Consider the following 24,187-nt stretch of genomic DNA (forward strand, 5'->3'; position numbering starts at 1 on the left):
AAGCCGAACCACACCTCCCTCCCCCCGCCCAGGGGGTGGTCATAGCCCTCTGGAGCGGAGAAGAAGGAACGGCCCACTGGAGTGTACCTGGATAGAGAGAGATGGATGGAGCCAGAATGTGATGTTGGGGGTGACAGAATAAAAGAGACGAGACAGGAAAGGAAGTGGGTGATAAAAAAAATGGGTGTGGAAAGAGTGAAATTAATTAATAAATTAATAAATAAATAAATAAATAAATAAATAAATGAATTAGGCCCAAATGAGAACATGGAGCCAGGGAGGGGGACTCAAGAGATGACAGGAAACTGGGAATTAGTATTAGTTGACACAACCTGGATTGATAATGATCTGTCACATGTCAAGGCAACAGACTGACGATCTGTCACAAGGCAACAGACTGATGATCTGTCACATGACAAGGCAACAGACTGACGATCTGTCACAAGGCAACAGACTGACGATCTGTCACAAGGCAACAGACTGACGATCTGTCACAAGGCAACAGACTGATGATCTGTCACAAGGCAACAGACTGATGATCTGTCACAAGGCAACAGACTGACGATCTGTCACAAGGCAACAGACTGATGATCTGTCACATGACAAGGCAACAGACTGACGATCTGTCACAAGGCAACAGACTGACGATCTGTCACAAGGCAACAGACTGATGATCTGTCACATGACAAGGCAACAGACTGACGATCTGTCACAAGGCAACAGACTGACGATCTGTCACAAGGCAACAGACTGATGATCTGTCACATGACAAGGCAACAGACTGATGATCTGTCACAAGGCAACAGACTGACGATCTGTCACAAGGCAACAGACTGATGATCTGTCACATGACAAGGCAACAGACTGATGATCTGTCACAAGGCAACAGACTGACGATCTGTCACAAGGCAACAGACTGACGATCTGTCACAAGGCAACAGACTGACGATCTGTCACAAGGCAACAGACTGATGATCTGTCACAAGGCAACAGACTGATGATCTGTCACATGACAAGGCAACAGACTGACGATCTGTCACAAGGCAACAGACTGATGATCTGTCACAAGGCAACAGACTGACGATCTGTCACAAGGCAACAGACTGACGATCTGTCACAAGGCAACAGACTGACGATCTGTCACAAGGCAACAGACTGACGATCTGTCACAAGGCAACAGACTGATGATCTGTCACAAGGCAACAGACTGATGATCTGTCACAAGGCAACAGACTGATGATCTGTCACAAGGCAACAGACTGATGATCTGTCACATGACAAGGCAACAGACTGACGATCTGTCACAAGGCAACAGACTGATGATCTGTCACAAGGCAACAGACTGACGATCTGTCACAAGGCAACAGACTGATGATCTGTCACATGACAAGGCAACAGACTGACGATCTGTCACAAGGCAACAGACTGATGATCTGTCACAAGGCAACAGACTGACGATCTGTCACAAGGCAACAGACATGATCTGTCACATGACAAGGCAACAGACTGATGATCTGTCACAAGGCAACAGACTGATGATCTGTCACAAGGCAACAGACTGATGATCTGTCACATGACAAGGCAACAGACTGATGATCTGTCACAAGGCAACAGACTGACGATCTGTCACAAGGCAACAGACTGATGATCTGTCACATGACAAGGCAACAGACTGACGATCTGTCACAAGGCAACAGACTGATGATCTGTCACATGACAAGGCAACAGACTGATGATCTGTCACAAGGCAACAGACTGATGATCTGTCACAAGGCAACAGACTGATGATCTGTCACAAGGCAACAGACTGATGATCTGTCACAAGGCAACAGACTGACGATCTGTCACAAGGCAACAGACTGATGATCTGTCACAAGGCAACAGACTGATGATCTGTCACAAGGCAACAGACTGATGATCTGTCACAAGGCAACAGACTGACGATCTGTCACAAGGCAACAGACTGATGATCTGTCACAAGGCAACAGACTGATGATCTGTCACATGACAAGGCAACAGACTGACGATCTGTCACAAGGCAACAGACTGACGATCTGTCACAAGGCAACAACGGCTCCAGGCGCCTGCAAAGCCAGCCAAATGAAAGGTGTCGATCGGCCTACTTTTTAATAATGGCCTCCAAAGGGATTTTCATTAAAGCACGTCTGAGATTGTGTTGGACGGCGCTCTTGCCGGGGCTTAGGAGGCAACATGGTGGGAGAGAAGGAGGCTGGTATGAGGTCACAAACAGAATATGGCGAGATCACACATAAGCCAGATTTGATTTCCGTTGGGATCAGAGTGTTGATATTGGTGCCGGCGCGCTACGACAAAACAAATTTACTCAGAGTATCAGCGGGATTTGACGTTATCGCTTCCAACTCAGTGTCGTTTGGTGGATGAAGATGGAGGCAGGGAAGGCAGGCGCCAGGTGGCCTGTTGTCCCTGACTGACATTTGATGGCTAATTGCCTCTAGAATGTGACGGATGATGAAAACTCGGGTCAACACGACTACGGAGCTGTTAAAGAAGCGTCAAAGATTATTATTCAATCAGAGAATAAACTCAAACTTCAGTCTGAGCGTAGGTTTCCAGAGCTTCAAGAGGCTGCACAGAACACATCACAGATTTAAAAACCAAACAATGTAAAAAATAAAACACACAAATCACAATGTCTTTTCTAGAGTATCACCTTTGGTCGCTTTTTGGAGTAAATAATTTGTAGGCATTCTTATAAAGGCTAGTTAGTCCATTTTAGAATAGCAGAGGCGTTTGAGCAAAAGAACTGCTGTCACTCTGCCCTCACAGAAAAGCCATAGCTTTAGAAACTGATGATGCACTTTGGCATATTTCAATAGACAACATCTTCTCTAGCGTGTCTGAAGCGTCTCCGGACCAAAATAATAGTGTCATGAAATGATCTGCTGGTGCCATGTTGGTAAAAAGGTTCGTCTGGAGCCCTGAAGTGGCAGAGCAGAGGTAACAGTAATAGTTCTAATGGTAGAAGGGATCCAAAGTCGTGAACAGTTAGTAGTGTTTATCTAGTGTAGATTAAGAACAAGTAGGAGGTCTCAGGTTCCAGATTTGCCAACAGGGACTAGCTGGATTATATGAATTCCATTTCCAATCGATTCCCAAACATGACAATGTAGTCGCAGCTATGTGAGGGTAGTGGTGCTAATCTAGGGCTGTGGCAGAAGAATCACATTGAAGATGAAGAATCGCCGAAGGGTTTTTGTGGTCGACTTTTGTTTTTCTTGTCCCTAGCTCCAACCAGCATGTGTGGCGGTGTGCGTGAGAGTGACGGTCATATGGTAGATAGATAGATAGATAGAAACAAACAAGCACAGCATGGTGTTGATTCCGGTCTACCATGCAATCTTAAAATTGATTAACTAGGCCTAATTAATTTTATATTGAGGGGGGGGACATGGAGTGTTGTGGGGGGGGGGAGTGTTGTTTCTGAGAGGAGACTCTGGAGATGATGCGCCATGGCTAATGACATCACAACTGCCTGAGTGACATCACAGTTCAGCAATCACAAAGCCGGCAGCCTCGCCACAGAAATTGCTTTCACACACAGCCAAGCAGCATCGCCACATTCCCGTCCTGGGGTGTGCTTTCAGGTGACAGCCACCGCTCCCGGATTGAAAGGCGAGCGGAGGCATTTCCACCCAGCTCCTCCTCGCCCAAATGAATATTTTCATAGGTTAGTGTAGCCTAGGCTACTGTATGCTGAACGAATTCATTCAACAACCAAACATCCCCGATGTACGCCAGCCAACGACGTGCAGCTGCGGGTCGGTAAGGATCAAAGTGATAAAACAGTGTTGTCCACATGCAGCATGGTAACAAGGCTTTCAATATTCATCTGATCGACTTTATGGATCACAGATGCACCATCATGTAGGCTATTAGGTACAAGGCTCATTCTGATCTTTTGGTTCCAGTTTTTTGTAAAGCAAATGATTTCCATGAAGTAGCCTAATTAGGGGCCAATCTGAAAGACGACGCCCGCATATCAAACAGCTGCAGTCTGCATAACGTTCGTCGGGGGAATAGTATAGGCTATAAATGCACATGACTACTATAACGTTAGTAGTTTTTGTAAGGGAACGCACAACTGGCTAGCTAGACAGATTGCAGTTCTGGAGCTGGTTTCCAGAGGGAATATCCTCAGACCAACTCACCACAGACAGCTATAGTTCTCTGAAGCTTATTATTATATCTGTTAATTTTACCTACTAATGTCAACATCGTTTGAGCATAAAGCCTAACCTACTTACAGGCACGGAGCATTCCTCCTGGCGCATCCTGCAGTCATGATTGTATAGGCTACTTTTTTTTACTTTCACCGATGTCTTTCTTGCTGCATGAGGTCATTTCCCCTGTAATTTTTTTTTATGAATGAGGTGAGCATTCTGTGTTGCCGCTCCTACGCTTTCAGGTGGAGGCGGGTTGCCTGGTAATCCGGCGCTGTGACTAGGTCGGCTGGTGGGACAAAAGGCGTACAACAATTACCTACGAACGCGCGTTCACAACTTTCACATCGGAGGCGCGGATCCTATTTTCCGTGCATTTTGCGGCTTTCAAGGCCGGTGTAAAAGCGGCTACAGTTGCTCGAGTGACATCACTGATGCCATCACAGTTGCTCGAGTGACATCACTGATGACATCGCTTCCATCACAAATCGTGACCGACGCCACCACAGAGCCCACTTAGCCAATTTTAATGATTAAATGAGCACAAGTTGGGATGTACTGTATGTAGCTGTGGCATGTAGCCGCCACTGGCAACACTTAATGACAATTAGCCTCATTTCACTGGCAAAGACATTTCAAAGACATTGTGCTCCCTCGCTGCCAAACGATGCCCCAGCTGAATGAGAAAGCTGCACTATGTACGGGCCAATGAGGGACATGAGGAACGTTGTCCATAGTATCGCTACAAAAAAATTGTAAACAGTTGCAATACTCATTTGTAACAGTATCGATACCAGCAGTGCTTTCTCCTAATGAAAAATCAAACATACCAATGACTTTTCCCTCCCTGTCATTGGTGGGTATCTGTTACTTCAACAAGCTCAAAGTGGAGGCTGATGACTAGGTATTCTGTGCAAAGTTTTTTTATCCAGTTTTATCGGGCCTCGATTCCATCTGTCTTCGTTTATTTTGATCCCTCTTGATGTGTTGTCAACCAACCATCCGCCCCCCCCCCCCCCCCCCCCCCTCTCCCTCCCCCGTGGTATCGAAAACAGCATCGAGGATCGATAATATTTTCCTGTGTATCGGTGTTGAAGGTAGAAATTCTAGTGTGGTCCCGGCGTTAGACCGGAGCGGAGACTCACTTCATGGAGGGCAGGTGTCTGAGGACCACGTCCACGGCGTGCACAGGGTTGGTGCTGATGGGCTTGTCCAGCTCCAGAGGTTCTGGCATGCTGCGGCCCGTCAGCACCTCGTGCAGCATGTGCCAGCTCACCAGAGACACAAACTTGATGGACACTTTGAAGGGACGGTCCTTCCCTCCCTCGCCCGGCAGAGTGACGTCCAGGTCCACCTGAGGGAGAAGGGATGGACATACAGGGTTAGGACATGGCTGTGTGTGCTTCAGTCTATTTAGCTATGCAAAGATTTCAGGTAATGGCTGCTAAAAAAAATTGCAAGCGTGTTTGTGTCAGAGTAGTGTGTGTGTGTGTGTGTGTGTGTGTGTGTATTTCCCTGGCTCACCCCTGCTGTGGCCACAGGCAGTGGGTTGGCTGTGTACAGACTCCTCTTCCCATCATAAACTGGCCTGCGATCCCCAAAGATGGTCACCTTGAAGTGCTGCACCATGGAGTCCACCACCTCCCTGAACAACAACAGACACACGGTGATGTTGAGTTCTATGCAATGACCCAAAACATGGAAGTATGTAATTATTTAGAATGTTGAAGATGTCTCAAAACAAATGATTAGAGAGAACAGTTGCAGATTCAATCGCCACCGCGCGCACCCAGCGTGTCCGTCAACAGCCATGAGACACTGACTGAAGCACTACCTGCTCGCACACAGACAGTGGCTCTGCATGTAAACATCAGCTAAATGCCTCAATGTAAATACATACCAAGAAAAAGATGAGACAGAAGTTTTACAAAACAATTAGGCAAATTGGAAGAAATTCCGTCAAGGCGCTCCTGAGATGTTGCGTTACAGAGCTTGGAAATTGGGTGTGAGGTCACAGTGACCTTGACCTTTGACCACCAAAATGTCCTTGAGTCCAAGTGGACGTTTGAGGCAAATTCGAAGAAATTCCATCAAGACGTTCCTGAGATATCGCATTAACAAGCTTGAAAATGGCATTCGAGAGGTCACAGTGACCTTGACCTTTGACCTTTGACCACCAAAATCTAATCAGATCATCCTTGAGTCTAAGTCGATGTTTGAGGCAAATTTGATGAAATTCTGTCAAGGCGTTCCTCAGATATCACGTTAACGAACATCGGACGGATGTACGGACGGACGGACAACCCGGATCCATTATGCCTCCGGCCTGGCTATCGCCGGCGGAGGCATAAAAAAACCCTGCTGTTTCTATCTCATCTCTCTCTCTGAAGTGTGTAACGTTACACGTCGGGGAGGGAGAACAGGCTATACGCTACACAGTATTAGTGGATTATATTTAGTCGGAATAATGTCTTTTTTGGATTAAGGGCAAAAACACTTTGTGTGCATGTAAAGTCACTGTTATGTTGTGTATAGCTGACACCCATAGGCATACTCTTGTAATGTATACTGTAGAAGTTGATCTACTGTACATTCATCATTACATTCAAAGATGCATTTCTTCCTTATGGGATAACCCCCCACCTTTCCTTTTCCTGTCTCAGGATTTGATCATGAGGAGGAGGATCCAGGGAACAGGTGAATCCTAGAAGGGTGCGCTTCTTCTCTTAGGCCTGATGAAGACCCATTCAGACCCGGCTGAGTCATACCAAACACTATAAAAATGGGACCCATTTGCCTCCCTGCTTGGCACTCAGCATCAAAGGGTTGGAATTGGGGGGTTAGATCACCATATGATTCCCGAGCGCGGCGCACGCTGCTGCTCACCGCTCCCCCAGGGGATGGGTCAAATGTGGAGAACAAATTTCACACATTGTGTGACAATCAGTGGGACTTTACTTTACTTTACATCAAAACCTCCCTTTTTTTGGCCCACTTTCTAACCTTGCATCCCTGGCACCGGTGGATTGATTCCCTGCTGTGTTTCCTGCTGGCGTGACACTGCTGGCGTGACACTGCTGGCGTGACACTGCTGACACACTTTGACAGTCTGTGATGCCAGGTGAAGTGATATCAGAGCCTGCTCCTCTTAGGAGGGCGGCACAAATGTCTCCTTCCACCCAAACCCCCGCCCAGCAGGCAGTTAGTATTTATGGAAATCTGATATGATGTGAACGTGGCATCAGGGCTACTTGCCAACTAGTTCACGCTAGTTCCAATGAGATTGGATACCACAATATATCAAGTTTCAGGTCATGGAGACACGGACAGCTGGAATTCAAAGGTCCATTTGCATTGCAATGTTGCATTTGGTGTTATTGTGTTGAAAGAATGTGTTTTAATTAGGGCTGCACGATATGAGGAAAACCTGCGATGTGCGATAACACTGTTCAATATTGCGATGACGATATGACCTGTGATAAATAAAAAAATGCTATAAACAAAAATATTAATGGGTAGGGAGGGGTGCTCCGATCCGGCTAAGCCACGATCCGATCCGATCCCGATTCCTGGGGTCACGATCCGATTCCAGAATCGATTCTCGATTCCAACGATTGTCGATTCCAGAATCTATTGCAGTATTCATGCCTTAAATTGCCCCTTGCGGGACTAATAAAGTTTTTTGAATTGAATTGAATTGAATTGAATTGAATCGATTCTCAATTCTGTAGTTTTATATTGCAATAACACACAAAGGTAAATCTAAGACAAAAAATGACAAATGTATTAATGCTGAACTTCAAATTCAACTTCTGAAGTATTACAGTGAGGGCCTAAATTCATTTTGCAATATGAGTGTGTTAATTTAAGCATACGTATCAGTAAGTGGCCGGGGATTCTCAAAGCCTGTGTTGAGGGTCATATGAACAAAAATGCAATCTTGAAGCTAAAAAAAATCCAAAACCAACAAGTTAATTATTTATATTTTTACTTCAATGTAGAACAGTAATTTCTTACACATGAGATTACTTTTAGCCTTTTAGTCATAACGATTATTGAAAGATATTCCATATTCCAGACTGAAATGCTATAACAGAAGTATTGGCCAGAATGACATTTGGACACTTATTCAGCCGGTATCTTGCATGTTGCGTTCAGGTGCACTGTGAAAAAAAAAAATATATATATATATTGCGATAACACGTGACTTTTGCGATGTGTTCATCGCGCATTTTCATATCGCGATGACGATGAAAATACGATTAATCGTGCAGCCCTAGTTTTAAAGGATGGGTTTTCCGTGGGGAATATGAATATATATTAAATCTCACGCCCCTAAGGTTTTCGAATCCGTTGAAATTTTTGAAATTGGATATTCACTGCCATGCCTATCAAGCATCTATCACATTATTTCCATGTCGCTCTGACGCAAAACGCGTCAGAGCGACACCCCCCGCCTTGCGGAAGTCGTGCACCTATGAACTACAACTGTTGTTGGCCATGGTCCCGCCTCTAGAGGTCCTCCACGCCCCTTCAGAGGCCTTGACAAAAACAAAAAGGCAGCCATCTTTTTCAACAGCCTAGCCTGCTGTAGCTAATATTAGCTTCCCATAGTTCCTTGCAAAGAGACCATATCTCGGGAACGGAAGCACTAATAGACACGGGACTGGCGGCATTGGAAAGATCGTCAAATTTTACATCTAGTAGTAGGTGGGTTGAAGTAACGAAATCAACGCTGAGCAATGTACCCGTTTTTACACATTTTTACAGAAAATAGTTACAACATCAGATGCGCGTAACTCCTACGAAAATGCCTTAAAATGCATGAAAAAAATTTTATGAAGACATCTCCCGACATATATACTACCATTTACATTTGGTGCAATTTGGAGGCAATTTTATTTTCGATTTATTTCTTCTTCTTTGTATCTTTTATTGTCGAAGCCTTCTTCTTCTTCTTCTTTGAGTTTTATGGCGGTTGGCAAACATATATGTGCATTACCGCCACCTACTGGAGTTTGATATCAGCCAAATGCCTGAGGGGTGGGCATGAAAACGAAGGCCACGCGAGCCCAGTGCATTGTGGGAAATGTAGTATTTCGAGTCCCCGCACCCGCACCTCCCCCCACCACCCCCCCCCCACACACAGAGTGGATTTCGGTTGATATCTCTGTGAGTAAACCACCAATTTCAAAAATTTTAACGGATTCGAAAACCTTAGGGGCGTGAGATTTAATATATATTCATATTCCCCACGGAAAACCCATCCTTTAATCACTTTTTGGGGGGTTCAACAGATTGAGATGGCATTGGTTCCTCTCTCTCTGGGTGTGGCTTGGAGAACAGTGCTCAAAAGATCTCAAATGGAAGTGCCGAAAATTTGGAACACAATCAATTGTCACGAACTAGGAAAATAAGGCCCAGGTTGCTAATAAGTGTTCTCCTTTTAGGCACACCCTACAGGTACCACTAGGGGTGGGGTTAAAAAAATCGATACACCATAGTATCGCGATATTTTGTCTGACGATATTGTATCGATATTTGGACGCCAAGTATCGTTTTTATTTTTTATTTGTTTGCAGGCCATGCCATGCCAGGCCACCGGGCATCTGCCTGAAGCGCCCGATGGTGCAGTCCGCGCCTGCAGCGGCGTATTGAGTCCAGAGAAGCTTAATAATGGAGCCTACATGTGGGGCAAAAACAAAACAAAAAAACACTGCATGTTTTACTTCCGGTGGGGTCAAGGAAAAGGTAGGAAAAGGAGTTAGACAATATATTGAAATATCGCAATATTCAATATATCGCAATACTAGCATATCGCAATATCGCAATACTAGCATATCGTGACTCAAGTATGGTTTTAGTATGGTATCGTGGGCATCTGGTGATTCCCACCCCCTAGGTACCACAGGTGCAGCCTACCTGTTGACTCGTCGCGGGCACTTCTCAGGCTTGATGTCCACCTCATAGAGGTAGACGTCCATCTTGGGGATCTCCACCTGGAAGCAGTTGGCCAGCAGCTTGATGGGCTTCCCCATGGTGCCATAGCCAGGCCGCCGAGGCACGGTGAACAGGGACTGGGCCCCAACGGGTCCTAGCAGGAGAACAAGGAGGGAGGAGAGGGGGGAGGAGGAGGTGGGAGAGGGAGGACCAGGGGGGAGGAGGAGGAGGAGGCGGGGGGGAGGAGGAGGAGGTGGGAGAGGGAGGACCAGGGGGAGGAGGAGGAGATGGTGGGAGAGGTGACAGACAAAAATAAAAACTTAGAGCACATCTCATCCATCTTTGTCATTTAGGGTTAGAAGGCAATGAATGTTCTCGCATAATGAGTGGTTCATGGTATAGCAAAGCCATTCATCACAAGTCTTGAAGCCGGTGGCACACACACACACACACACACACACACACACACACACACACACACACACACACACACACACACACACACACACACACACACACACACACACACACACACACACACACCAGTGTTGGGGGGTAACGCATTACAAAGTAAGGCGTTACTGTAATCACATTACATTTGTCTGTAATGATTAGTGTAAGGCATTACTGTTCCTAATTCCAGTAATCACATTACAGTTACTAAATCAAACTCTATGTCATTACTTGCATTACATAAGTTCTTCAATGATCAGCAGGATCGGGGTTGAATCTGCAGGATTATGGAAAAGACATCCAAAGTGCACGATTATGCAAGACAACAATAGCCGACTGTAAAAGTCGCTAATTTCTACAATGGATGGGCTGGTGGGACGGGGAGCAGTGATTGGCTAGGTTTAGGCATGAGGAGTGACGATTGGTTGGTTCAGGCCGATCAGAGGCAGTAATCGCTCCAGTCGATCCATTGTGGCACCAACTTCCATAGGAGTTCAAGGCATATGGGGGGGAAATGCCAGTGTGGTCTACAACTTTTGAGGGGTGCAGATATGCTCATTACCTCACATCTCAGGTGATCTTGCGGAGTAATGCAAAAGTAATGTAATGAGTAGTGTAATGAACTACTTTCTCCATGGAGTAATTAAGTAAAGTACGGCATTACTTATTTTTTAAGTAATGTGTAATATATTACTTTTTTGAGTAATGACCCCCAACACTGACACAGTCACACACACACACACACACACACACACACACACACACACACACAAAACACAAACAACAGTAAAACCCCAAACGTTAAGGTAGCTTCCCTTTCTTCCTACTGTGTCGGGAAAACATGAACACACATCAGCTGACTTTGATATTTCAATCATTCATTACCACACACACACACACACACACACACACACACACACACACACACACACACACACACACACACACACACGGTTCTATGACTGTTATCACTTTAACCTTGATTTCTTTATTCTTCTCATTGGAGGCATGAAGTATATTCTGACACGTCAGTGTGAAATGCACTTTAGTTTAAACTGTATTTGACCTTTGGGAACATCTGTTGGAAAGTACAGAGAAGATGTAGCTATGAGAGAAATATGAGCCGAGGAAAAAACACACTGTCTGACGTGAGGGAAAACAAACATAGCAATGTAAACACCGACACGTGCGCGCCTCAGTGGTGCATCAGCTTAAAACAGGGGGGAAGGCGGTTGGTGAAGGCGGTTGGTGAAGGCGGCTGGTGAGGGGAGGGGTCTGAGCATGAGGACTCACGGCATAGCACTGTGACACGTGTCTATGGGTTTACAGTGTTGACGTGCCCCCAGTGGCAGCATGGTCTGGAGGAGAAACGTGCACACAGCAGTTATCCTGTATACTAAACACCACTGAATGATTATAGAAGTATACGATGGGCAGTGTGTCTGTGTGGGAGCATGCTGCTGTGAGAAGACTCAGCTGCAACCACACTGATCCAACAGAACGTCTGTAAAGCTGCGTTCACACCGACCTATTAAAGTTTTTCGCTGGCGTCGCGTTTACATACAAAGTCAATGCAAACGAGCGATTGAGCGTATATTCGCCTGGGAGAAAAATCGATGGGCGTCCGAGCGACAGAGACAGAGCGATAGGGAGAAAATATGCTCGACGCCCGAGATTAAATATCCCAACTCGAGCGAAAATACGCTGGCATCAGTCACTCGCTGTTCAACGCTGATTGGCTGCCGTGTGAGAGCGAGTCAAGGATCACACTGGCTCGGAACAAACCGCTGGTTTATTGTGTGGCAACAAACCACATTGACAGCTGATTGACAGGCTGACAGCTGACATGAAGTGAAGTCTGTCCTACCGGTATACAGCTCGCATTAGGAGCACGCTGATAGGCTTAGCTTGTAAACAATGACGGTGGCTCGTAGTGGACAAATATCATGACATTGCGTAACGTTATAGCCCCCACATGTCCTTCAATTCTTGTGCATGTTGACGAGCGATTTAAACAGAGCGACAGAGCGATTCCAAAGGGTTGAATCAAGCGACAGAGAGAAAAATAAATATCTTGGTGTGAACACAGCTTAAGAAGGGGGGAGGGGTGCGTTCAGGGTGCAACGGTCAGGTTGCAAAATAATGTGATGCACGTGTGAATTGAGCCAGGCAAGTCATTTAGCACAAATTCTTATTTACAACAGTGACCTGGCTGCATTTGAGTACTTGGGTAACTCTTTTCTACACCGTCTGCTGGGTTGTTTTAGAATGTCAACGCTAATTACAAAATAAATAAAAAGGGGGCATGGTGGCTCAGTGGTAAGAGCTGTCGCCTCACAGCTAGAAGGTCCTGGGTTCGATTCCCACCTGTGAGCGCTGAAGGAGTGCGTGCCCGTCCGCATGTCCTCGAGTGCCCACCGCCCGGGTGGGGTCGTCAAAAGGGCCTTTCTGTGTGGAGTTTGCATGTTCTCCCTGTGCCCCCTGGGGGTTTCCTTCATATAGGAACCCCCTTCACCAAAACATGCAATATCCTGGTTGCTGATGTGGTTCCTCCTTTGGTCGTTCGGGGCGCCTGTTCAGAGGGAGGGGAACTGGTTGGAATAGCGTGATCCTCCCACGTGCTATGTCCTACCAGTGAAGCTTCCCCTGTCAGGTGAAAAGAAGCGGCTGGCTAACTGCCCATGTCTCGGAGGAAGCATGTGCCTACAATAATTGAGACAGAAAACAAATTTCCAAATCTCAAAATTGAATACCTACCCCAACGCAAAACCATCCAAATATTCGGGTCAAAAGCCCTAACTTTAATGTCATAAAATACATTTCCGATATCGGCAACGTGGCGCTTCTTTGAGCTGAGTGAATCAGATGATTCTAAAATTGCAAACTGCCGTGAAAATGCTGCCCCTCTCCCCCTGACATGCTGCCGTTTGACTGTCATGTTTTTATCTATATTTTATGCGACTTGTTTTTAGATATTTTCATTACTATTTTTAGTGATTTTACTTTATAGCCTATATTCTTGATTTGCGTCTTCTCTGTGGTACTGCTACGGGCTGGTGGGGAACAACATTTTGCTTTTTTATGTACACAAGTATACAAGAAAATGACAAATACTGTCACGTGAATCGGGAACCAGGAAATTTGCTGTGGTGATTTGTGGTATAAAAAAAACTTTCTTCACATTTATAATCCTTTAATTTGTTATGTAGAGAAGTTGCAATTGTATGATTTTTCATCTTCTTTGAGGATGACATTATTAAGATTGAGGACTGTTACAACAGTCAGTGAATGATTTGATCAAATGAATGTAGACATTTGATCCTCCAATTGTTTTTTACATAACTGTTTTATAACACGGCTAGTAGGTGGCATGAATGGCTTTTAACCAAGTAGTAGAAGAGAACTCATATTGGCTGATCTACTGAAATTATTGAGGACTTGTTTTGGCTCTGAAGAAAAAGGTTGGAAAAAACACAAAACAACTTTTATTCCACATCCAAGTGTCACAGGTTATATCCACTGTTCTTGCCTTTGCTGGATAATATCAAACTAATCAAAAAGACACGGTATAAAAACCGTGTGTCTCCACAGCTAGTCTCTGCCTCAACTGAACTGAATTCACTGTACAACAGCTAACTGAGGGTGCGGGTGCAACTCTCTTAAAGTGACAGTACACGATTGTCAAAGTAAACTAGAACGACCGCAACACGGACTTATGCCTCCGCCATTAGTTAATTCTTGAGTCCAAATCGCCATTTGAGGCAAATTGGAAGAGATTCCGTCAAGGCGCTCCTGTGATGTTGCGTTACAGAGCTTGGAAATTGGGTGTTTGAGAGGTCACAGTGACCTTGAACTTTGACCACCAAAATGTAATCAGTTCATCCTTGAGTCCAAGTCGATATTTGAGACAAGTTTGATTAAATTCCGTCAAGGCATTCCTGAGATATCGCGTTAACAAGCTGGAAAATGGCGTTTGAGAGGTCACCTTGACCACCAAAGTCTAATCAGATCATCCTTGAGTCTAAGGCGATGTTTGAGGCAAATTTGTTGAAATTCCGTCAAGGCATTCGTGAGATATTGCGTTAACAAGCTGGAAAATGGCGTTTGAGAGGTCACAGTGACCTTGACCTTTGACCAGCAAAATGTAATCAGTTCATCCTTGAGTCCAAGTCGATGTTTGAGACAAGTTTGATTAAATTCCGTCAAGGCATTCCTGAGATATCACGTTAACAAGCTTGAAAATGGCGTTCGAGAGGTCAGTGACCTTGACCTTTGACCTTTGACCACCAAAATCTAATCAGATCATCCTTGAGTCTAAGTCGATGTTTGAGGCAAATTTGATGAAATTCCGTCCAGGCGTTCCTCAGATATCGCGTTAACAAACTTCGTACGGACGGACGTACGGCCGTACGGACGGACAACCGTACGGACGGACAACCCGGATCCATAATGCCTCCGGCCTGGCTATCGCCGGCGGAGGCATAATAAAAAAGCCTATTCTACAGTACACATACAATAATGTAACTTGAAGTTAAATTTAAGGGAAAAACGTACTTATTAATAATGATTTGCTTACTTGTAATATTCTAAATGTCAAAATGTATAAATCAGAATGTGCATCTATTAGGAATAAAACAGAAATATAGGAAAACTATGAGAAAAATAACAAGCCAATCTTTGCCTCATACACTAGATGCTCCTCACATGCTCCTCATCCATTGGCCTGGCCTGCATTGTTTTGTTCATGCCTCCCACTACGTAGTTTCTTTCTCCACAGCCTGAGCAGCCTGGTCACCAGGCTCCAGGCTGCTCTGCGCTCTCTACCAAGGTCTGCTCCAAATGTGTCAGTGATGGATGGGAGTCAGGGCTCAGGGTGATTCATCAGCAGTGATGTGACTCACAGGCTCACATGTGTGGGTGATGTTGAGGCGAGGCGAGGGGAAGGGAAGGCAATAAAAACAAAGAAAAAAGAAAACCTAATAAAACAGAAAGCTTCTGTCAGGTTAGCGCCACACATCATCATGAGCAACTATGTTTGTGGTTGGTCTCAGGAAGTGCGAGATGTTTTCCATGATCCCCGCTTCCGCTTCTCTTTCTGGATGCTGGTTGAGAAGATCGCCTGCTGGGATGATGAGAGAGAGGAGAGTCTGCAAATCCAGCCACGGACGTCCCACCCCACCTCCCACCCCACCCCACCCCACCCCAGCCATGTGCACACACTTTTGTAATGGTAATTCCCTTGGGGCCCCTCAGTGAGACTTGTGAGGTAAGCCCAATGTCTCACATCCATAGGGACAGAAGGACACATGAAGACGTAAGGACATTATGTCGTCCCCCACACCGCCAGGCACATTTTTCTCCCCAATTGATCTTGGCCAATTGGTGTTCGAGTGAACCCAGCCTTGGCCATCTGTTTCCGCAAGTTCGGCATACGACTTGCTCTTTCTTGTACTGCTTTCTAGCTTTTCTTGAGATTCGGCAGATGCCCAAATCACCACTAAACATTTGGTTTCCTCAGGAGACCACTGCAAATTATTTTTCTCTGTGTTGTCACTGCCTTCTTCTCCTTCCTGCTCGTTTTCACAGCCTGGAATAAGACACACCCACTGATGATGTCACGGTTCCCAAGGAAAAACCAATTTTTTTTTGGTTCCGCTGAGAACCAACTTTTCAGGTTCCGAACCAATTATTTCGGAACCGGCACGGAGCCCTGCCGGTGTGAAAGCCCTATATGACACGCAGTGTCAGGAGTGCCTCTTCACTCACAGTCCTGTCATGTCCTGTGCTGTGGCAGGGCGGGTAAAGCCAGCTAGGGAGGAGTAGGAGGATAGGAGGGAGTGGTGCAGTTAGAAGAGTGGGCAGGGTGGTGAGTGTGTTCTTGCTCATACGGTACTGTACTGGCTTCCACTCAGCATGAGTCACAGAGCCAGCATGTAGGGGAACACAACACACAGCAGCTTCCTGCTTCTGGATCCAGCAGCCAATGAAGCGCTAGCTCACTGTAGCAACCGCAGGCCATTACAGCAATTACAATGTCGCCAACACAGTAGATTAACCCATTGATACCTGATGCAGCATTTGTGTGTGTATCCCTTTAAGACTGTGAACCGCATCTTAAAGGGATACACACACACAAATGAGGGATATACACGCAAATGCTGCATCAGGTATCATTGGGTTAAGGGTGCCTTCACGCTGGTGCCCAGGTACTGTTCCAGGGGACACTTGTCCACAAATTGACCCCAGTTTCGGAACATTTGACGAGTGTGAACGTTGCGTTCTGTTCTGTTCCGCGCCCGGGCGCACAACAGGGAACCCGTGACAGGATCCACTTAAAAAGGTGGTCTGGGGAGCGCTTTGGCGATGTGCCCGGGCACGGAACACTTGCGAGTGTGAAAGCCAACCGTTCCGAACCTCATAGACAAAACACGGGCGATAAACTCCAGGCATAGTTGATGACGCAAGTGCACTCTGTTCCGTTTTCTGAGTGCGGAAGAAATGTTGTAATGTGAAAGCTGACCAGCAGGGGGGGGGGGGGCAGACAATCGTTCCAGGGTGCTGAACGGAACGAAAGCAATCGTTCCCAGTGAGAAAGCACTCTAAAATGTTGGTATTCCATCACACATTTATATACACACACACACACACACACACACACACACACACACACACACACACACACACACACACACACACTCCCTGGTTCTTCAAAACACAGAAGCATGCGCTGTAGGACACAAAGCCGTTCGGTACAGAAACGCTCTCACTCACAAACTGCTGGATAAGCCACACAGCCAAGCACAGCGGGAGCAGAGAGAAAAGGCGTCATGGCAGCTGACGGAGGGAAGCACGGTGGTGCTTCTTTTCACCTGACAGCGAGGTGCTTCACCGACCAACCAGAGGAGGCGCTAGTGCACTGACCAGGAGGCTTCACCGACCAACCAGAGGAGGCGCTAGTGCAGTGACCAGGAGACATACCGTTGTCCGGCTTCCCACCTGCAGACATGGCCAATTGTGTCTGTACTAGTGATGCGCGGGCCGCAGTTATAACCGCGCTGACCGCGGATATCCCGCCCCGCGGGCGGGCCAGATCATAAAAATAAACATTCTGATTCATAGCGGATGGGTTGCGGCCGGGCGGTTGAAACGATGTATCATTAATGAGGAAAAATAATATAAATGACGTTCTGTAGTCTATGAAGGTATTTTTCTGGTGGTAATCTGCCCACATGCAAACGGGCATCAAAACAAGCTGTGTGTGTGGGCTGAACTCAAAACACTGCCTCATGATCTGAGATCTGGCTGGTAGCTCCACATTCTTCAGCTTCCTGTCATTACAGCAGACATCTGAGCACACATCTTTTCAGACTTATTCCCATCTGACCGTGTTACAGTTACACAAAACCTTATCAAGAGAGAATGTACTGTAGCCGCATGAAGCGAAATGTTTGAAAATGTTTATGGTGTAAAAGAAAATAGATAAAAAAATGAATGGTAGTTTTATCTATGAAGCGCACAAGGATGTCAAAATATTCAATATCTCAAGTCTACTCGCAACTGCGACCTTACGACATTGCGCAACATAAGCGGCGGCGTGTGGCGTGCTGTGTGAGGTTGAAGGTGGCGTGCTGTGTGAGGTTGAAGGTGGCGTGCTGTGTGAGGTTGAAGGTGGCGTGCTGTGTGAGGTTGAAGGTGGCGTGCTGTGTGAGGTTGAAGGTGGCCTGCTGTGTGAGGTTGAAGGTGGCGTGCTGTGTGAGGTTGAAGGTGGCGTGCTGTGTGAGGTTGAAGGTGGCGTGCTGTGTGAGGTTGAAGGTGGCGTGCTGTGTGAGGTTGAATATCTGCCAAGCAAGCTGTCTCACAGACGTTTCTGCAGCATGTTCAGATGAGCAGCCACCATGTTCCTGATCATTCAGTGAGGCGTATCAGACACATGCCCCCTTATCTCTCCTCCTCACCACCATGTTCCTGATCATTCAGTGAGGTGTATCAGACACATGATGCCCCCTTATCTCTCCTCCTCACCACCATGTTCCTGATCATTCAGTGAGGTGTATCAGACACATGATGCCCCCTTATCTCTCCTCCTCACCACCATGTTCCTGATCATTCAGTGAGGCGTATCAGACACATGCCCCCTTATCTCTCCTCACCATGTTCCTGATCATTCAGTGAGGCGTATCAGACACATGATGCCCCCTCATCTCTCCTCCTCACGTTTTAACCTGTGTCCCTGTCACCTCCACAACCAGGCTTCACTCAAAAGTTGACAGTGGACAGTAATAGAAGATGCCAATTCATTCAAAACAATAAGCATTTTGCTTTTAGGAGCATTTTGCTTTTAGGAGCATTTTGCTTTTAGGAGCATTGTGCCAGCGTGCAGCGCTGTTCCAAAACGTGTCAACGTGTGTTGTTGCCTGGGAAACGCACATCCCATAATACAACTGTTCGCATCGCATCCCATAATAGTATGATGATAATTGGGATGCCATTGCCAACATAGATGTGAACAGGTTAGCTAAAAGTTTAGCGTCGCCAGCGACGGCCCCCACCGTTGCGGTCGGGGTACGTTTCAAAATCCCTCCAGGCCTGAAAAATGTTCTATGGGAAACACTGTAACTGTATAATCTGTGTAAGAAAAAGCGCTCTCTGTGCTCAAATCACAGCTGACATACTTGGCCTTCATACTGAGACAGGCCGATTTGTGGGCACTGCTGAGGAGGATAGACTGTGCAGTCTGTGTGAACTTAAGGAAGTTGAAAACCAAACGCACTTTGTATTCTATTGTCCCTTCTATAATACTATCAGGCAGAGTTTTTTTAATAAGGTAGACAAAGAAAATGAATTTGTGTGGTTGGAAGACTCGTAAGAGAAATTCATACGGCTCTTCCAATATGAAACTTTTACATTTGCCACTTTCTTAGAAAAGGCTTGGTTGATGAGGAGGAATGAAATGTATACGGTAGATAAAATAAGAAAAAGAAAATGTATATATTTTGTGTAACTGTCATATAATCCCATGTGGGATGGGCCACAATGTGGCATCATGACACGCAAATAAAATAATTATTCATTCATTCATATTCATTCATTCGTAACGGCAGATATTCTTATATTATATTTATACAACAGGTAGTTCCGGCCGAGCAATTTGATTGGACAAGAGGGATCCTACGAGTGCCGTTATTTCATGATAATGCACTGGTGCTTCACTGTGTGTAGATCACTCCGCTTCACAGCTGCCCTAATCAACAAAACTAGGGATGCACCGATATGAAAATTTTGGCCGATCCCGATAACCGATATTAACATTGCTGTTATGGCTGATAACCGATATTTACCGATGTCGATATGATCTGTATAGACAGTTTTAACTTGACAACAATAACAACCGTCACAACCCACCTGAATATCCGGTTTACTTCCTGTATACATAGCTGAGCGCAGGCTGATATTCGGCTCATATTAAATGTTAACGTTAGGCCGTGTCTCCGACAGACACATTAAAACAAGGTAGCCTATTTCGGTCTTTATGTCTTGTAGTAGTTAGTAGTAGTTGTTGTTGTTGTTGATAGTTGCCATAACAACCACCCCTGTCGGAAAGACGTGCACACGCTGGGTAGGAAGACTCAGGTAGGAGCCGGCTTTTAGACCTAGACGTGAAAATGGCACAGTGTAAAATGGGAAATGCGTGACGTTCGCCGGGCGCTAATGTGCTCAGTATGAGCGAGAAGCGTCCGGCTAGCGGGGTAAGGTCAGACAGACATACAGCAGTTACGCTTGCTAGCCTGCATGAAAGACGCCAGTGTGTTTATGTTTTTAATATAGTCATATCTATGGTTTATAACGCTGCCACTAATCAGAGGCAGAGAGGGCCAGGGGTGGGTTATGCCTTCGCCATCATCCGGAAAAAATATCGCTTCCGGTAAGCTAGCTAGCTAGCTAATGTTAGCTGCTGGTTGGTTGGCTAACTAGCGAATGTTAGCCGTTAGCTAACATTAACGCATTAACTAGACAAACACAGACATGCAGAGCTCCAAAAACAGAGCAATTCGTGATTTTGTTACTGTCGTTTCTGCAGAGTAACGTCCATGTACCTTTATGGATTGCACAGGGTTGGTATTGCAAAGGGAACTGACGGATAGTGCAGTAACAGTCAGCAGCTATGATAGCAGAGCCACTGGGGGGAGGAAGTCGGGGGGAAGAAGTCCATATATGGTCCATCCGGTCATGGGGCACAGCGATTGGCTGGCTCAGATTCAAATCTGAGTCAGCCAATCGCGTTGTCCGCCGCTGTTTAGGATCGTGTATAAAAGGCCACCGCTGACTGGGGTGGGTGGGGGGAACCAGAGGGGAGGAGGGGAGAGGAGGGCAGAACCAGAGGAGAGGGGGAGAAGAGGGGGGGAGAGGGGGAGAGAAGAGGAGGGGAGAGGAGAGGAGGAGAGAGGGGGAGAAGAGGGGGGAGAGAAGAGGAGGGGAGAGGAGAGGGAGGGGAGAGGAGGAGAGGAGGGGAGAACCAGAGGAGAGGGGGAGAGAAGGGGAGAGGGGGAGAAGAGGGGGGGAGAGGGGGAGAGGAGAAGAGGAGAGGGAGGGGGGAGGAGAGGGGGAGAGGGGAGAGGGGGGGAGAACCAGCAAGCTCGCCCCAGACAAGCCCAGGCATGTCTGCTGCCCCCAAAACCTCGTATCTGTTGTACTGGCCTGGAACCTCCTCGCAACTCAGGGGGAGGAAGTCGGGGGGAAGAAGTCCATATATGGTCCATCCGGTCATGGGGCACAGCGATTGGCTGGCTCAGATTCAAATCTGAGTCAGCCAATCGCGTTGTCCGGCGCTGTTTAGAATCGTGTATAAAAGGCCACCGCTGACCGGGGTGGGTGGGGGGAACCAGAGGAGAGGGGAGGAGGGGAGAGGGGAGAGGAGGGGAGAGGAGGGGAGAGGAGGAGAAGAGGGGGGGATAGGGGGAGAGAAGAGGAGGGGAGAGGAGAGGAGGAGAGAGGGGGAGAAGAGGGGGGAGAGGGGGAGAGAAGAGGAGGGGAGAGGAGAGGAGAGAGGGGGGGAGAGGAGGAGAGGAGGGGAGGAGAGAGGGGGAGAAGAGGGGGGGAGGAGAGAGGGGGAGAAGAGGGGGGAGAGGGGGAGAGAAGAGGAGGGGAGAGGAGAGGGGGAGAAGGGAGAGGGGGGGAGAAGAGGAGGGGAGAGGGGGAGAGGAGAGAGGGGGAGAAGAGGGGAGAAGAGGAGAGGGGAGAGGGGGAGAAGAGGAGGGGAGAGAAGGAGTGGAGAGGAGGGGAGAGGAGAGGAGGAGGATGGGAGAGGAGGGGAGAGGAGGATGGGAGAGGAGAGGGGGAGAAGAAGAGGGGAGAGAGGGAGAGGAGAGGAGGGGAGAAGAGGAGAGAGGGGGAGAGGCCAGCAGTCAGCAGCTATGATAGCACGAGCCACTCGGGGGGGAGGAAGTCCATATATGGTCCATCCGGTCATGGGGCACAGCGATTGGCTGGCTCAGATTCAAATCTGAGTCAGCCAATCGCGTTGTCCGGCGCTGTTTGGGACGTGTATAAAAGGCCACCGCTGACCGGGGTGGGTGGGGGGAACCAGAGGAGAGGGGAGAGGAGGGGAGATCCCCCATCCGACCAGTGCAGTGAGAAGCAGCAATGTGCCGCAAGGCATCTAGTCTGCCGGAAAGCCAAAAGAAGAAGAAGAAGAACAAGGCAGGCTTGGGGCGGACCATTTTGCTTGGGGCAGCAGCGCAGGCACCATTTATGGTGTAACACACAACACAGACAGGTGATAGCAAACAAAACAAGACCGGCGATGGCAAAATGCCAGGAGCAAAACAAAAGTCAGGATGCCAAAATCGCAAGGCATAAAAAAAAAGCGGGAGCAGGCAAGAGCTTTAGACCCAAATAATAATCTGTTAAACTTTTTTCAGTCAGCTCCGAAAGCTGCAGCGTTGATATGAGTAAAGCGTGTACGGGGGAGGGGGGGCATAGTGGCTGGACCCTTCCAGGGGCACTGCCATCTCTCTGGGCGGCCCTGGTAGTGGAAGCGATCATCTTGCTCTATAATGACCAGAATGGGTGTTGTTCAAACTGAACATTTATTTCTTCAACATGCTGCAGCAGAAAGGGAGATAAACAGTGGACACTATTTTCGTAGTTAAGCTATGAAGTAGCCTACTTCCCCCCGCAGCATCGTGACATTGAATGAAAGTATAGGCTATAATGGCTCGTTTGAGGTGACTTCTGGCTCGCCTGGGAAGCAGGCGAGAGCAGCCGAGTGCAGTCAGCCAATTAGAGGCAGAGAGGGGCGGGTCATGCCTTCGCCTAGCCTTCACCATCATGGGAAAAAAAAGATTGCGTCCCGGAGCTAGCCTGAGAGGCTAAAAAAAGCTACATGTTACAGAGTAAGCTGACTATCAGTACGTTATTGCACGCATAAGCCTATCTTTACATTTAAACGTTTACATAGCAAAAATAAAAAATAGAAATAGAAGTAGGCTATGTCAGTGTTTTCCCCTGAATAGCTGAGAAAGTGGACACTGTCAATAGTTAGCACTGTGAAGCTGATACAATTCAGGTGGCGGTAATGCAACATTTAAGGATGCCAACCGCCATAAAACACAGAAGAAGAAGCTGAGAAAAAGGAAGTGCTGTGGGGTTGCAGCTGGTGAAAACCGTCTATAAAACCACATTTCTATGATCATCACATTTTGTACATACTGAAAAACACATGTTAACACTGAATCTGAAAAAGTTATGCATTTCTTTATTTCCAAAACTTTTGGAAAAGCCCATAAATCATAGATGTACTGCATTATTTCATCTCAGTGTGAAGAATTTGGCTGATAATGATAACCGATATTAACATTGCAACATCGGACCGATACCGATATGTTAAAAAATGACTAACATCAGCCGATACCGATACGATTGCCGATATATCGTGCATCCCTAAACAAAACGCTTCACAGCTGTAGAGTAGACAGTAGTAAAGTAGACAGCCTGCAGTTAATTAGGCTGATTAGACTACATTTTCAGCAAAGCATAAAGCTGAGGGGACTATTTTTGTTGGCGGAGGAATAAATACAGAAATCATATATTTTCTCAGCTTTTTGTCATTTTTTTAATCAGCTTTGTTTAATAGAACTGTTGTATAAAAGCAATATCACACTCGAGGCCGTGCTGTTGTTGTCTAATATTGGCACTGCTGTGATTATCTACGGCACTCGGCCTGCGGCCTCGTGCCTACGACCGAATCACAGCAGTGCCAATATTAGCCAACAACCGCACTCCCTCTCATGTGATATTGCTTAAATATACATACACATTATATTACACTTTTTTGTAATGATCCCTCAAATATCAAACACTTGACAAAGATATGACTTGATGTGACTTGAGATATGTAATTTATAGGCAGGATATTTGTCAGTTTGTATATCGATCGGGCTCTACTAATTAATTACACCAGAGATCCATCATACCAACCAATAGGCATGCAGCAGCGTCACATGATAAACAACGAGGTCTAACTTACAACTAGGTCTAACTTACAACTAGGTCTAACTTACAACTAGGTCTAACTTACAACTAGGTCTAACTTA

General features: G+C 46.6%; 1 protein-coding gene across 1 annotated transcript in view; it reads right to left on the bottom strand.

Annotated features, from left to right (window-relative positions):
- Positions 1–24,187, bottom strand: part of ago3a (argonaute RISC catalytic component 3a) — a 77,486-nt gene that overhangs the window by 39,853 nt on the left and 13,446 nt on the right. The window contains exons 2-5 of the mRNA XM_083661293.1: positions 10,125–10,296; positions 5,727–5,847; positions 5,348–5,556; positions 1–87 (exon numbers count right to left, since the gene is read on the bottom strand). The exon at positions 1–87 is cut by the window's left edge and continues 50 nt beyond it. Coding sequence (XP_083517419.1) covers positions 1–87; positions 5,348–5,556; positions 5,727–5,847; positions 10,125–10,296 — 589 coding nt within the window. The remainder of the gene's footprint in view (positions 88–5,347; positions 5,557–5,726; positions 5,848–10,124; positions 10,297–24,187) is intronic.

The sequence above is a fragment of the Poromitra crassiceps genome, assembly GCF_964638095.1.
Source record: "Poromitra crassiceps genome assembly, chromosome: 26".
Lineage (NCBI taxonomy): Eukaryota > Metazoa > Chordata > Actinopteri > Beryciformes > Melamphaidae > Poromitra > Poromitra crassiceps.